Raw genomic sequence first — 16888 nt, forward strand, 5'->3', positions numbered from 1 at the left:
AGCTAAGGAGGAGGAAAAAAAGACCAAAGTCTTTGAATTCCAAGGGAAAACTACTCCCAAACTAGGATTCCATACTCAAACTGTGAGTTAAGCATGAAGGTAAGGGGGTATGCAGGAACTCAAAACTTTTATCTCCTTTGTATCTTTCTGAGGAAACTTCCAGAGGATCTGTTCCCCTAAAATGAGAATTTGACCAATAAAGAGAAAGCCACAGGAATCTAAGAAACAGGAGATACAACACGAGAGAGGTAAAGGGCGTCCAGAGGATGAGGGTGGAGTGAGATTCTAGAACTACTCACCACTATAGGTCTAGAGAGGAAACCGTCCAGACCAGAGCAAATATCCAAAGGCTCTTCAAGATAAAGAAAGTGATGAAATACCTAATGTGTCTGAATATACCGAAAAGAAATTTAAACAGCTGTTGGGGAGCTGGGCTAGAAAACTAGGCAAAGAAACAAAAATCAAAACTTATTCTAGAGGGGAAAAAACAGTTGTACAGAAAAGGAAAAGTAATTATAATGTACTACAAGGTTCAGTAATAAATACCATCGACACAGTTGTAATAATGCAAAGAATGAACACTGTTCTAACAAAAATTACAATGGGAAATTGGCAGGCCAAGAAACACGTGTGTGTGTGAATGCAGCTTGGGGTGGGTGGGATGCAATTCTGGGTAAGGAAGAAAACTGAACCCCTACCTTGCACAGTGGGATATTAACAGATAATTTCTATAACTGAAAAATCAAGAAGTAGCTCATAGAACATGTTATTTAGAGATATGGAGGTAATCAACAAATAAACCAGATTAAATAATTTTAAATGGCTGGCTCAAAGGAATGGGAAATTTGAGGACTGTTGTGGAGGGAAAGAACTGCCCTTTCTTAAGAATTATAACACATTTTGATTCTTTAAATGGATACATGTATAATTTCAATTTTTTAAAGAAATCACTGAAATAGAAAAAATATCCACAACTCATATGTACACAAAGTGTTCTCTTTCTCTAAGTCTTAAAAGACAAGAGAGAACATGGCATCACAAGGAACTTAAAACACAGAAGGAATGAGGATGTGAAAGGAAAAATGGCAACAACACTAGAGATACAGGCAAATGCTACTTCTCAGGAAATTAAAAAATGTTATACAATAGATAATGAGGAAAGTGTAAATTTGAACTAAGGATGATAACAGTATTATAATTATGTAGAAAAAGGTAATTATTTTAGAAACAGATATGGAAATATCTAGCAGTGAAATGTCACAATTTCTATAATTTCAGTAGTCTTTAAAATTAGACAAATGTTGCAAAATGTTAATAATTGTTAAAATGGAGGTGATGGACATATGGCTATTTATCATATTTCTATTTTTCAGTCAATTTGAAATTTTTCATAATAAAAAGTCAAGAAAAAATTACTCTGAAGACCTATGCATGAAGTAGTGAGTTGGATTTCCATGACTATCTTTAAAATGGGATAAAAGGAGAAAACTAGGAAATTCTACAGTTATCTTACCATATCCTGCCATAGAAGCGCCATTCTCGACATCCACTGTGTTCTTATTTTCCTCTGCTAGAGCTTTAACATATCTTTTGCTTAAATCTAGTATTTGTTCACGTAACTTGACACTGCTTTGATGTCTTGGTTGTTGAAAAGTATAGTGCAGTAACATCAATCCCCAAATGAGTCCAAATATAAGCAACAGTAAACTCAATTTCTGGGACATATTTTTTCTTGAGATTGTAAAAATCATTTCTGATGAAGCAAACAGACTCAACTGAAAAATGGTAACTAGAGGCAAGCCACCAAATAATCAAGATTGTTGAAAGAAAAAAGAAAAAATCTCCTCTAATACTGTATATTCTTCATCTTCAGCAAGGTTGCCTCCAACTCTCAAACAACTCTGTAAAATTGAGAAGAAAAAAGGTGATTAGTCTTAACCTATATCAGTAACAGAATAGACAGTGATAGATTTAAGGAGATATTCTATAAACAATTTTGATTTGGAACTTCAATAACTTTCTCCACCACTAAAGCTTCCAGGTCTTTTATCAGCTTCATTTACATAGCTCTTCAAAAATTTAAACTAGAAATAAAATGTCAATTCATTAAAACTATCTGAAAGAAAGGCCACCATGACTTCTTGAATGACTTCTTGCCATCTGCAATATAGACATATAATAAGATTTATAGGAGATCTCAGTCTACTCAAATATAGGTTACTAACCTAAATGTCTGAAAATTATTATTCCTCCTTCTCTTTAAAAAAAAAAAAAGTTGATGCCAAAATGCAAGTGAGAAATGAGGAAAGGTGAAACAGACTGGAAAATCAAAATGGCTATCTGACTTTAAAAAAATCCCTCAATATATATAAGTGTGTCAATATTTGAAATGTCACTACAAAATACTGCTAATGGCAATGGGATAATCTTAAGAAGCATCCAACCTAAGATGAAAAATTAGTTACAATTTCTAATTTATACTTTTAGGTTTATGCCAGACAAGTGCTCAAATTTTTTTATATTTCCAAATTTAGAATTCTAAATTTTAAATGATGCAAGTATGTATTTTTATAATTTAAGGAAAAAATGAAAGGCTATACTTAATTTTTTTTTAAAAAACAGAAAGGTGATGACAGTCATGGAATCTTCAAACACCTGGACAGTAATAATGTACATGAATTACCAAAGTTTCCAGTGAAGAAAACTCTTCAATTATGCCTAATGAAGTAAAATTCTTTAGATAGAAATACACCTGGAGTCAAAAAGTGCATTTCACAGCTTAATGAAAATAATCCTTAAGAACTGTTTAACTTCCTGTGGTAGTATGGGCAAATAAAACATTTTAACCCCTTTAGAAGGATATAATCACATAACTGAACTAATAAAGTCTAGTCTGAGGATAAGACTAGAAATGAATACAGTATCAATAAACTCTGCGGAGCATTTGATCACTTTCAGCAGATATTAACTGAGCCAGCATATACACTAGGTAGCTGGGAAACTACGGCTCTGCCCTAGAAATTTGCTTTCTAGCACAGGTGTTTTCAAACCTTCTTCTAAGTAAAATAAGAAAATCGTTTTTAATAATCTTATGCAAAGTATCAAGATACAAAACACATACAAAGCTTCCCTAGTAGATGCGTGTGTTTTGAAGTATGTGTTAGTGGGGGATCTTCTTCTGCCTTGACAACTGCTCTTCAGAAAACTCCCACTCTTCCTTTTCCCCACCCTGCTACCCAGTCCCTGATACACATCTAATAAATCCTGGAGCTCCAGGTTTGAAGAACAGCCATCTACCCTTGTTGAAGTGTACCCATCCTGACAAACCTTACTACAAGCATGACTATACCACTAACTGGGTATGTTAATTACTGCGGTAAAGTAATAACTGCATTAAAAATCAGGAATAAACTCATTTTCTTCTACTTCGGGTCTTATTGAAACAATAGCATTAATATCAATACTGGATTACTAAACTTTGCTTAGCAAAGTTAAGATAAACATTACCTAGTATTTTTTCTACGGAGATTTTACATTTAAGTTCAGAAAGTAGAAATTCTGGATTCCCAAACAAAATGTTAGAAGTCTTTTACACCTGTATGTTAAATTTATTCTTCCTTTATAAATCTTTACAGGCTCCTATGTCTTTTCAAGTTTGACCTGTGTGCTACGTCATCTGACTTAGCACCCCGTGGAAAGAACAGCTGGGAATCTGTCCTGCAGCAGTCACAACAGGGTTCTAAAGCTGGTGTGATAATAAAGCCAGAAAAGTGACATCACCAGATAACTGAGAATACAGATGTGTAAGGTACTTTGGCAAAGGAAAGTTAAAATGACCGCTTAGAAGGTTCTATGTTACTACACACATGCAAGGCCAAAAAGGAAGAAACTTGAAACCAGAGGCAAAGAGGGTACACTTCAGTTAAATAACAGCAACAACCATTACTATGATCACTTACTTTGTACAAGATTCTGTTCTATACTCCTTACATGAATTAACTTAATCTTCAGAACACCCCATATTCTCCTCAGTGAAAAAAATTGAGGCAAAGACATTAAATAACCTGCCCAAGGTCATACAACTGGATAGAGGTAGAGGATTCAAAGCTCAGGCTCTTAACCACCGCCCCTCTTTTACAGCAATGGCAATAAAACAGCAGCAGCAGAAACCGCAGCAGTGAACTGAGCTCTTACCATGTGCCCAACTCTGAAACAGACACTTCACAAGGGTTATTTCACTTAACATTTGCATAACCCCCAAAGAAAAATGTTGTTATTCTCACATTAAAGATGATCAAATTAAGGCTCTGAGAGGTTGCCCTGCCTAAGATTTTTACCTAGGCCCACTGACTTCACTTGTCTAAACTTTGGCAAGAGCTGCAAGTCCACAAATTCAGAATCTGTATCTCCATTCAGGATCTGTCCTTTCCTTTAAAAAGATCCTTAAACTCAGCCCTATTAGAACCCCTAGATTTTACAAAGCTCCACAAAAGTGACAAATCCCAAACTATAAATGACATTAGGCAGAGAACAGGAGATTCACAGGGAAGGAGGTGGGGCTGGCTAGTGGAGGACAACAGTCAAACCTAGGGAGCCTAATCCATAAGAGGAAAATCCTTCCAAGGAGGTACAAGCTTAAGGATGATAGGCTGCTCACCATCATGAACACGAACTTTGCTTAAATGGGGACACAGAGAGAAAACACTCGTAGTGGACAAGGCAGAAGCATACTGAGGAGGATGTGCCCCCAAAGCAATAAATCCCAGGGAAGAGGAGGCCTAGTTTAAAACTGGTGTTTCTCAGTGTGAAGGACCCAAATATCTAAGCTGCAAACATTGAGACCTTTATTGCTCTATATTGACTATATATTACCTAATTGTACCATCAAATTCAGAAAAGAGGCCTTCACCAAAGGTCTTCATAGCCTTGACTCTATACGGAATGTGCTCAGAACTGCCCTCACAAAATCAAAACAGACCATTTCAGAGGGAAGTCAGGAACTTTTACAGGGACTACTACAGTAAGAAATTTAATTACTTTGTAACTTGCTTGTGTTTCTTAGATATTTTTCTGTAGAGATGAGTAAAATATTTACTATGAAAAGGGTTTGTCTTGGGAACAGCAAAGATAAAACTTCAAATCTGTCCCAAGTAACAACTGGAGAGTTTTTAAAGGCAAAAATAAAATCATTATCACTCTTCATCATCAGTATTATTTTGACCTTAGATAAACTCCTGAATATTTTTAGGATTCCCAGGGTAAAGAACTCACCCAATTGCAGAAATTACAAAAGGAATTACACTCCCCATGGCCCAAAGGTAGAAGAATTAAGGAGAGAAGACCCCTTAAAATGAAGCAGCTGTGGAGTACTGGATCTGACGGAGGGCAGCAGAGTGCGGTCCAAGAACTATTACCTCCAAGTGAATTTCTGTGGCTGCTTCTCAAGTGGTTTCCCAATTTCCTCTCCAACCCTACTTCAAGCCATTTTCCTCAGAGCAAAACGAAAGTCATGATTTAAAAAATCATAATTTTAATTTCTCCAGAGGAGATACGCAAATTTTCAATAAGCACGTGAAAAGATACTCCAATCGCTAATCATTAGGGAAATGCAACTTAAAACCACAATGAAATACCACTTCACACCCATTAGAATGGCTCAGAAGGGCATCAGAATATGGGATTGCCACAAATTATGCCACTTTAGCATAAGGATTATTTTCAGCGGAAGGTAACTGAGAAATAGCCAATGCAGAAATGGTTCCCAGCCCTCCCACTTTCTACCTAAAAGCAAGACATGAATTTCCACTGAGAAAGGTGAAAACATTCTTATCACAGGAGACAGGGAGCTGATGCTGAGACAAATCTGTACTGTACACACTTTACTAAAACAAACCTTATCTTCCATTAGTTTCCCCCATTTATTTACCCGCCCACAATTTACTGACTCCAGAAGCTCAAACTCCTTTTACTTTCTCTTGTCATAATTCCACATTTATGGCTCTATGTTTAAATGGTATATAAGCTCTCAGGACTAATTGTTTCTTTGGAGTTTTCATTTCATTTCTGTGATGCCCACTATTTACATATGAAATAAACCTGTCTTCTGTTAATTGATCTTCTGTCAGTTTAGTTTGCAAAGCCCAGGCAATGAACCTAAGGAGGTAGATGAAAAAGTTTTTTTCTTCCCCTACAGCAATTATCCACCCACCTAGCCCCCCTCCCCCAGCCCCCGGCAAAAAAGTGTCAGTGCAGATGGGGAGAAATTGAAACTTTTGGGCAGTGCTGTAAAAACGTAAAATGGTGCAGGTGCTGTGGAAAATAGTATGATAGTTCCTTAAAAAATTAAACACAGAATTACCATTTGGCCAGCTATTCTACTTCTGGGTATAATAACAAAAGAACTGAAAGCGGGGACTCAAAGAGATACTTGTACACCCATGTTTACTGCAGCACTGCAAGGTGGAAACAACACAAGTATTTATCAACGAACAGTCAAAATGTGGTATATACATACAATGGAGTATTATTCAGCTTTAAAAGGGAATAAATTCTGATCTAAGCTACAACATGGATGAACCTTAAAGATATTATACTAAATTAAAGAAGCCAGACACAAAAAGACAAATAATGCATGATTCCACTTATATAGGTACCTAGAATAATTAGATCCAGAGACAGAAAGTAGAATGATAGTTACCAGGGGCTGGGAAGGTGAGAGAATGGAGAATTACAGTTTAAAGTTTAGAGTAGAGCTTCACTCTGGGATGAAGAAAAAGTTCCGGAGATGTACAGCAGTAATCGTTGCACAAGAATGTGAATGTACTTAATGTCATTGAACTGTACACTTAAAAAAGGTTAAAATGGTACATTTTATGTTATGTATTCGTTTTATCATACACATACAAAGTCAAATCACATCGTTCCCCTGCTTAAAAACTCTTCAATCATTTCCCATTGCACTTAAAATAAAATTAAAACTCTACCACAGTCCAGAAGGCCCTGCACCATCTGACTTCTACCTTTATTTCTGTCCTGATCACTTCCCCCTGCTCACTATGCTACAGCCATGCTAGGCAAATGTTACTGAATTGGTGGACTGGACCTCACTGAGGTCCTAGCCCCAAAGAGACCCCCTGTCGCTGTCAGGGAGGTTCTTTTCCCAACTGGATTCCTGGAGCCAGTAACAAAACCAATGCTGAGACTGGAACAGCAAGAGCTTTACTCAGTGGCCAAAGAATGGAGAAATGGGAACCTCGTTCACAAATCAACTTGTCAACCCTATTCAGGCATAGACATCAAATATATAGAAGGGTAGAGGTAAAAGGGAGGGATTTGGAAAGGGGGATGGAATAGTCATGAGTGGTTTTGACCTGCAACTGATCCAACACTCTTTTTCAGTCCTTCTATGGGTTTTTCTGGTTGTTGTCATGGCAATCATCAATTGTCATGGTGCTGGTGGGTTCATCATTTGGCATGCTAATATATTACAATGAGTATACAATGAGGCTCAAGATCCACTGGAAGTCAAATCTTGGGCCTAGATGGTTCTAACCAGTTCTTGTGTTTTCCTCTTTGCAGCTTCCTCCTGAAATTTTTTTCTGAGTAACTGTTTTCCACTTGTGGGAGGGGCAGGGGTATGATTATGAGGCAATAGCCTTAGTAATAAAAACTCACCAAATTCTTTCTGACTTCAGGGTCTATACAACTGTTTATTCCCCTGCTTGGAATGCTCTCCCCATGGCTTATTCCTGTTTATCCTTTAGTATTTAACTCAAATGTCACCTCTTCAAAAAGAAGCACTCCCACTCCTACCCAACCTCCAGCCTCAAGATAGTCTGTCATTCTGCATATGAAATTACATACAGTCCCTCCTGGTATCTACAGGGGATTGAACCCAGGACCCCCAGTGGACACCAAAAACACAGATGCTCAAGTACCTCATATAAAGTGGTACACTATTTGCATATCGCCTCTGCACATCTTTCTATATACTTTAAATCGTCTCTAGATTACTAATAATACCCAATACAATGTAAATGCTATGTAAATAGTTGTTCCTGTGAGACAAGTTCAAGTTTTGCTTTCTGGAGCTTCCCAGAATTATTATTTTTTCAATATTTTCAATCCACAGTTGGTTGAATCCACAGATGCAGAAACTGCAGATACAAACAGGCTGACTATATTCTATCTTTAAGACCTTAACCAAGTTATTTTATCTCCCTAAACCCTGATGTCTTCACTTATATCATGGAGACAAGAGTACCTACCTAATACTGGTGAGGATAAATGACACCGCATACTACTCAACAAATACTAACATTTATTATTAGTGTTGGGCACTTATGCAGCAAAGCCAGTAATTCTTAATCTGAGTAACTTGAGTTCATACAGGGGATGTTTTACTAGACTCAAATAAAACTCCTGATTAGCTCTCATGTTCCTCCATAATCCAGTACCCAGAGACCAAATTTATTTCCCAGCAGTAACAAAAATATCTCCCACAATCAAGCCAGTCTTCTCACTTTCTCATTCAATGGCAATAATACCTTACATTTATATATTTTTATTTACCAAACATGTTTCCTTACATCCTCTGATTCAGTTAGAGGCTTAAAGGATGCAGTTTTGAAAAAGTTTCTACTTAGAATTTGTGGACAACATGAAATACTTCATGGGTAGTAGTCACTGAAGAATTACCCAGTCCTGAAAGATGACACAGTAGCATGCTACTGATGTGAACAGTTCCTCTTCCGTACAGCCTAAAATGAGACTAGAGTATCTGCTTGAATGCTACTTTACCCAGAAGGATTTTAAAACCTCATTACCTTATTCTAGCCCACTCTGATCTTCTTTTACATCTCACAGCACATTATACGAACTGATTTTACACATCGTATCATCCAATCACGTGTGTGAGCCTTGTCTCTTTCAGTCCCAGGTCCCTTACGGGCAAGAGCAACATGCCCTACATGGATGCCATAACTCCCACAGAGCCTGGTGAACCATCAGCAGAGATGTCTTATATTTACTTTAAACACACCTCTGAGTCTAACCCCTCTTTCTCCCAAGCACCAATGTGACCTCCCTGCAATGATTTTTGAGGGTAGTGGAGGCAATGGGAATCTCAAGATAAAATTAAAGTAGTCAGCAGGTTCCATACCCACAGGTTCAACCTACTGCAGATAGAAAACGTTTGAGAAAAAAATTCCAGAAAGCTGCAAAAAGCAAAACTTGAATTTGCTGTGTACTGGCAACTCTTTACATAGCATCTACATGTATTAGGTATTATAAGTAACCTACAGATGATTTAAAGTATGTAGGAGGATGTGTGTAGATTAATGCAAATAATATGCCATTTTACATGAGGTAGTTGAGCATTCCATAGACTTTGGCATCTGCAGCTGTGGAGGGGTTTGGGGTGAGGTCCTGGAACAAATGCCCTGTAGATACTGAGGGAAGACTGTATTTTCAATTATCCATTTCTGGCCTGGAAGAACCTGAGAAGAAATATCCAGTCTCCTCATATTTAAGATGAAGGAACTAAAGCCCAGAGATGTAAGTGTCTTGCCTAAAATGAGGCAATCAGTGGCAGAAACTGTATTGGTCCAGAACACAGGTCTTGTCTCACTATTCAGGTTTTTCTCTATAACACACTACCTCCCTTCCCACCATTAGAAAGACTATGTTAAAAAAAAAAAAAAGAAAAAGAAAAATAAAGACTAAATACTGAATGAATTGTAATATGAAATGAAGATTGTTCTTTTTTGCATTAAAGTAATGTAACAAGAAAACAGTAATGGTAGGTTAGGGCAATGATCCTAATTCTGAAGATATATAATTTGGACTATTCATTAAATTATCAAGTTGCCATATTAAAGTTTCAAATTCACATAAATCAAAGTATTACAAAGTTGCTATAGGAAGAATTTAAGAAATCCTAGGGAGGGAAGGGATAGACTGGGATTTCAAAATTGTAGAATAGACTACACTGTATAGCACAGGGAAATATACACAAAATGTTATGATGACTCACAGAGAAAAAAATGTGACAATGAGTGTGTATATGTCCATGAATAACTGAAAAATTGTGCTGAACACTGGAATTTGACACAACATTGTAAAATGATTATAAATCAATAAAAAATGTTAAATAAATAAATAAATCCTAGAGCTTAGTCTTTTTTCTCACATAGGCAAAAAAACTACAAGGGAAAAAATACGAAGAAAAATAAAGACAAATACAAGGTCTTCTGGATGTAGATACCTTCACCAAGATCAGCAAATACACTAATAAGAAAAAACACATTTCCAGAAAAAAAGAATTGCAGGTGGAGGGGATACATTAAGGCCCATGCTCGAACACAACATCTACTACATGTAGTTTCATTTAAAGCATGAAAGAATTTGATTTATTCATTCATTTGCTCGCTTATTCATTCACAGTATTTATTAAAGCACCTACTTTGTGCCAGAAACTGGAGATATGAAAGACAAAACAAGCTAAGACAGGATTCCTATTCTTCTGGAGATTATGCTTTAATAGGGGTGGGAGAGTAAACAAGCAAACACAGAAACAAGCTAATTTCAGCTTGCGACAAATTGCTATGGAGAAAATAAACAGGGTGATGCGAGATGAGGAGTCTACATGAGATATGAGGTCAAGGAAGGCCCTCTAAGATCCGACCTGAGAAAGAAGAGGAAGTACAAAGTCTGCTTCCAATTTCCTTCCAACTAAAACCTTTAGAATTCTTTTCCAACCAGAATCTTGGGAGCAGACAAGAAATTCTTTATTCCTAGTCTCCTCAGCACAAATAAATGAGAATGAGAGCGATCCCTATCCCCACATGGAATGGCCTGGTTTGAAGAAAATCACCCAAAGCGAGCAGAAGGAAACTCACAAGCGAAAAAAGTTTTGCATTCCCTCTCTTATGAGAACGGCAGTCTCGTTTAGGTAACATACAGAACAGTAATGACCTGACATGGTGGTCTTTACACGGAAAAACATATTCTTATTGGCATTTTCTAATATGAAGAGGGCAGTGGTAAGATGGGGTAGGAATCTGCCAGCATGTTAACTGACAATTTGTATTAAGCATTTTAAATATAATTTTTCAAAGTCTAAAATATTCCTTGTTAAAGAACACAAAAATAGAAAAACAAAGAACATAGGGAAGTTATTTTCTTAATATGTATATTACTGTTTTACAGGCCTTAAAGTCTCTACTCCAATTTACAAGATTTACAGACCTCCAAAGATCTGTACAAAGCTCTGTTATGCCACTAGCCAAACAGCAAAGATGCAAACAACTAGATATCAAAGCAATATTTCAGTGGTTTTTCCCTAGCCAAGGACCTAAAGGTAAATATATTTAGTCCAACATTATTACTAGGGAAAAGCAAAGACAGAGAATCAGTGAATATTTAAACTGGAGTAAAGATAAGGAAAGTGAAGCACAAAGAGGAATAATAACTACACAATGTCAAACAAATGGGGGAAATTAGGCATTCAAACTCCTCAGCCCAGGACTCCAGTGTTTCTTCAAAAGCACAGAACAAAAATCAACTTTGCAACTGGCACTTTTTAAAAAACAAGATGAAACAGAAACCATCAGAGCAGACCGTACACACTACTGATTTTGTTTTGTAAAACTTTCTTTCAGTTTTATGTGTATGTATATATATCTCTTTTTCACACAGACACATATATGCACACAGAGTCAAGGTAAAAAGATCTCTTGCTACGGGTTGCAGTCAAAAATTTTAAAAACACTGCATTTCACTGACTATCTTGAAATACTTCCTCTTATTTTTATGCAAACATTACAATAGCAAGACTAGAAACATTAATGGATGGCTAATCCTACCTCAGAATCTCTCCTTCAAATCCTATTTTTGCATTCATTCAGCACTCTACTTTTTGTGCAGTTATGACTATAGCTAAAGTAACCATCAACAGCAACAGCAGCAACTAGCAAGCACAGAAGCTCTCACTCAAAGGTGCTACGAAAATCACTGCCTATTAGTCTCTTAAGGAATTCACAGCTGGAAAGGCAGATGTTTATTACAAAAAGACACAGTATGTTCACTACAGCTCAAAGGTTCAGAGAGTTCTCTCCAAAAAAACAGAAGTACTCCACAGACTTGCCTTTGAGTGTAATTTCAGGGGGAAAGGCTCATTCCTAAAGTATTTTCTATTTTTTCTATGTAACATTGCCTGAGGCTAGTATCTGGCGGGGGGGGGGGGTGGGGGGGGGTGGGGGGGGGTAATTTTAACATAGGACACAGCCATCCAGTCCTAATAAATGTGAACTGCCATGGGAGAAGCTACACTAAAATCCCAGCTGAGATACAGAAATATATCTCAAGATATCAGATCATTTTTAGATGGCACACTGGGGAGAGGGAAGAGAAGACAATAGCACTCAAGAGCACAAAGACAGATAAAAGAAAATGGGTAAAATCAGTCAGGGTTAAGAATAGAGAATGTCAGGGCAAAAGGGAAACTACTCAATCATTATGCCACAGTAAAAGTTTAAGACAAAATATATTATGCAGACTAGATATTTCAGTCGCAGAGCGTGACCTGCCCACTGCCTCAGCCAATCATGTTCTGTGCCACATGACCCCACCTCCCTCCCACAGCTAGCCAGACTAGCCCTGGGCAAATTTGCCTGAGGCCTCAGACAAAAAGAGGCCCCTAAGAAAATCAGGATGTTGGGAGTAGGAGCAAAAGGGAAAAAAATTCACAAAAAGAAACAATGAAATTGAATTACGGGATTGACAAACTCAAGTTATAAAAAAGCAGGTGTAACAGATAAAGAGGCTATGAGTAAAGAAAAGAGATACACAGTAGGGAGGAAAAGAACTAAGAGTGTCAAAAATGCAGAAGAAACATGTGCAGCTAATGAAAGAGAGGGATGAAGTGGTTGGTGGAGCTTCTTGTTTATGGAAGCTTTCTAGTCCTTTCATGTGTATTCCTTCCTGAAGGTGGGGGGGAAAAAACTCTAAAACACAAATAAATGACAAAAAGCGTTTACATCAATTTCTTCCCACATTAAAAAAAAAGAACTTATCATTGAAAAGTCAGAGCTAAACCCATCTTTGGAAACAGACCAATTTCACTATTTGAGAGATGAGGAAATTGAGGACCACAAAGGAAACTAAGGTTAAACAGATAGTGACAGAGCTAGGACAAGAACCAAAGTCATTACTCTCTGTCCATAGTCATTACTCTCTGTCCTATACAGCACTAAATAGCAACAAGATAGAAACTTTTTTTTCCCAAAACATGTATTTCTGCAACACATTTTTAAATGAATGAAAATCTTTATGGGCATTATGCCATCTCCCACAGTTTAAATAAGTTTTTCATTTATTAACTCTCTGGTTCTCTAGGATCTTTATGAAATACATTCATTAGATTTCTCCTTTGCTTAAATATTTTTTAATGCACCTATCATTCAAGACATTACCAAAATTCATCAGGCCCCACTGGCCTTCCCCTACTATAACTGTATGTTCAAAAACAGTATTGCATGTTATTTCATATACAGCACAACTGTGTTTGAACTCAAAGTAGCACACAATACATTTTTTAAATGAATCAAATAAGGACCGTAAAGATTTCCTTGAAGAAAAACTCATCGCCTATGTCAGTAAAATTCAGGAGACAATAGCGCAAGAACAATCAAAACTAAAGAGGGACTAATGGGAAATGTTTCAAGTCAATCCTTATAAAACGTATTGCCATCATTCAACTTGTCCTGAGAACAAAAACTACAACTTGTAAACACAAATCCCAAAGGGGGAAAATTACTAACCAGTGGGAAAGTGTAGAGAGAGGGAGAAAAAAGTTGACATAGGGTAAAAAGATGGTGAAGCCCCACATCAGGACTGCAGGGGACCTAGACGCTTACTCTGCCAAAACAAACACTTAAGCTCCTCTAAGGATCTCCCAAAGGACACGGCTGGGGGTGGGGGTGGGGTGAATAAGTCCTTGTATCTCTAAAGCTGATCCACAGAAAAGCAGAGTCATCAATTTCCTAAGAACATTCTCAGCCACCTTAAAACAGCGGAAATTGAGAAGACAGCACATTTTTTAAAATTCTTTGCTTAGGTTTAAGACGAACAAGGTATAAAGTGACGAATACACAACCTAGGAGAGAGGGTATAGCTCAAGTGGTAGAGCGCATGCTTAGCATGCATGAGGCCTTGGGTTCAATCCCCAGCATCTCCTTTAAAAATATATAAATAGACCTAATTATTAAAAAAAAAAAAAAAGAATACACAACCTAGAGTGCTAATGATTAAACAAGGAAAAACACAAGACTCGCTGATCGAGAGGCCACTTTAGTATAGCTAAGGAGAGTATCATATTCTAAGAACTGTTTCGTCAAATGAAGAATTCATGGCGTTGTAAAAATATCATTTCTTATTCTAACAACTTAAAGGTGTGCACTGTTATCGCCATTTGATTGGTGAGGAAATTCAGGCTTAGAGCCTTTAACTAACCAAGGTCACTAACGCCAGGCAGTGGCTCGGTCAGGATTGAAATCCAGGCTCTCTGAGCCACTCTCAAGGCTTGCGATAGTACAAGCCACAGTCGACACAGCAGTTGAAGTTCATCCTTACCAGTCACCCAGGAGCTGAGTTTTTTGAAGAAGGCATTTATAAAGGGCATTTGACTTTCTCTCAAAGTAGAACACAACTGAGCTGCCAAAAACGGAAAATGAAGTGAGAGAGGCTGCCGCGCGGGCGCTCCATCCACGCAGCTCAGGTCCGCCGCTCCCCCCGCCCCAGTGGCCACGGGACGGAGCCCGCCCCGCTCGGATCACGCAGCCCCAGACACGCTCGGTCCTCCGCCCGGGGTCCACGGCCTCCGCCGTCGGCATGGAGAGGCAGGGACAAAGAGCCACCCGGGCGGTGGCCGGGGTTGCCGGCCAGTCCCCGAGCCGGGGCTCCGCGGACGCCGGGCGCCAGCTGCCCCAGTGGGGCGGGGGGCGGGGCCCGGCGGAGGAGGGGCGGCCGGTGGGCCCCAGGAGCTCCGCCAGAGGCGCGGGTCGGGCGGACGGAACTGCCTCCACCCCCCGCTTCCCTCTCGCCCCCTCCCCATTACCTTGCCTGTGGGCTTCTCGTCGCCGTCGCCGACGCCAACGGGCTCCCGAGCCAGGGCGGCGCAGCGAAAGCCGATTAGCGGGCGTCAGCTGCGTCCCGCGCTCGCGAAGCAGCCTCCAGGTGCGGATGGAGAAAGGCCGGGGCCGAGAATCAGGGACAAGGTTGGTTCCCAGATTGTGGAGATTCTACTCTTCCCTCGCACTCTGCTTCCGCTCCGCCTCCTGGCCGAGCCCTTCCCCCACTTCGGAGTCCTGCCGCCCGCGGCGCGCGGCATTGTGGGGGATGTAGTCCTGGAACGCGGAAGAGGCGGCACGTGTTTCTAGTCCGCCGGCATCTACTCCGGGTCAGGACAACGCCGTTGCATGACAACCAGAGGGGGCGGCTCGCTCCTTCTTCGGGAACTGGAAGAGGAGCTTACGCGAGACACACTCTGCCTTAATTCTCTGCAGGTGCTGAAAGGAGTGTGGGCGTCTCACTTCACACCGTCCAACTGGGAACCAGCAATTATACGCTGTTGGCGTGAGGCAGAAGGGCTCAGTAGTGATTAAAAGTGACTACTGACAAGAATGCCAGTTATTGCCCCTGAATGTTCTTAGCCAATGGAGTAAGGCAAGAAAAATAAAAGGACTAAACAGGAAGAAACAAAATTATTATTTTTCATATATAATATTATGTATGTGGCAAATCCGAAAGAACCTGCAGGTAAATTGTTGCAATTAATAAGAGTTTAACAAAGTTAATAGGCACAAAAATAGTACTTGGGTCGGGGAGAGTATAACTCAGTGGTAGAATGTGTGCTTAGCATGCACAAGGTCCTGGGTTCAATCCCCAATACCTCCAAAAATAAATAAATATCGAATTACCTCCCCCCCAAAAATTGTGTTTTTTAAAATAATACTTATTTCTATATTTCAGGGGGAAAAAAGAATTGAAATTTTTGTTAAGTTAGAGAATTTGAAGCTTACAATATCTTCAAACAAACATCAAATATCTAGGAATAAATCAATCCAAAAAGTGCAAGATCTATACGAAGAAAACATTTTAAAAACATTGAAGACCTGAACAAATAAGAGATGTAACATGTTCACAGATTGGAAGATCCAGTACTCAAAGATGTCAAGTCTCCCCAAATTCAACTGCAGATCCAGTGCAATTCCAGATAAATTTCAGTAGGTCTGTATGTGTGTGTGTGTGTGTGTGTGTGAGAGAGAGAGAGAGAGAGAGAGAGAGAGAGAGAAAGAGAGAAACTTAACGAGCTAATTTAAAAATTTACAGAAGCACAAAGACAAGTATACATAAGGAAGAGGAGAAAGTAAAAGAAATGAGGAAAACTTGTGCAACCAGATATCAAGTTTTATTATAAAGCCATAGTCATTAAGGCAGTATGGTATTGGATCAGGGATACACCAATATACCAATAAAATAAAAAGCCCAGGAAGTCTCATCCATACATGGAATTTGATTTATGATGTCATAGTGGTGACGCAGAGCAATGTCTAAAGAATAGTTTTCAATAATTGGTGCTGGGACAAATAGATTTCCATTTGGAAGGAAAAAAAATGACATTGGGCTTTCCACATTACACACAAAAATTAGTTCCAGGTGGATATTAGACATAAATTTGAAAGGCAAAATAATAAAGCTTTCAGAAGATAAAATTGGATAAAATAACAATGAGCTCAAGAGGAGGGGACAGACTTAAAATTCATCCAAAACACTAATTATAACAGAAAAATTGATAAATTTGACTATGTTAATATTTAAGACTTAGTTT

At 38.7% G+C, this 16888-nt stretch overlaps 1 protein-coding gene across 1 annotated transcript in view; it reads right to left on the reverse strand.

Annotated features, from left to right (window-relative positions):
* CCDC126 (coiled-coil domain containing 126) overlaps window positions 1-15719 on the reverse strand; it is a 33828-nt gene extending 18109 nt beyond the window's left edge. Inside the window, exons 1-2 of the mRNA XM_010968624.3 lie at window positions 15116-15719; window positions 1514-1901 (exon numbers count right to left, since the gene is read on the reverse strand). Of these exons, the coding sequence (XP_010966926.1) occupies window positions 1514-1751 (238 nt within the window). The 5' untranslated portion in view covers window positions 1752-1901; window positions 15116-15719. The remainder of the gene's footprint in view (window positions 1-1513; window positions 1902-15115) is intronic.
* Window positions 15720-16888: the final 1169 nt, after the last annotated feature.

The sequence above is a fragment of the Camelus bactrianus genome, chromosome 7, assembly GCF_048773025.1.
Source record: "Camelus bactrianus isolate YW-2024 breed Bactrian camel chromosome 7, ASM4877302v1, whole genome shotgun sequence".
NCBI classification, from domain to species: domain Eukaryota; kingdom Metazoa; phylum Chordata; class Mammalia; order Artiodactyla; family Camelidae; genus Camelus; species Camelus bactrianus.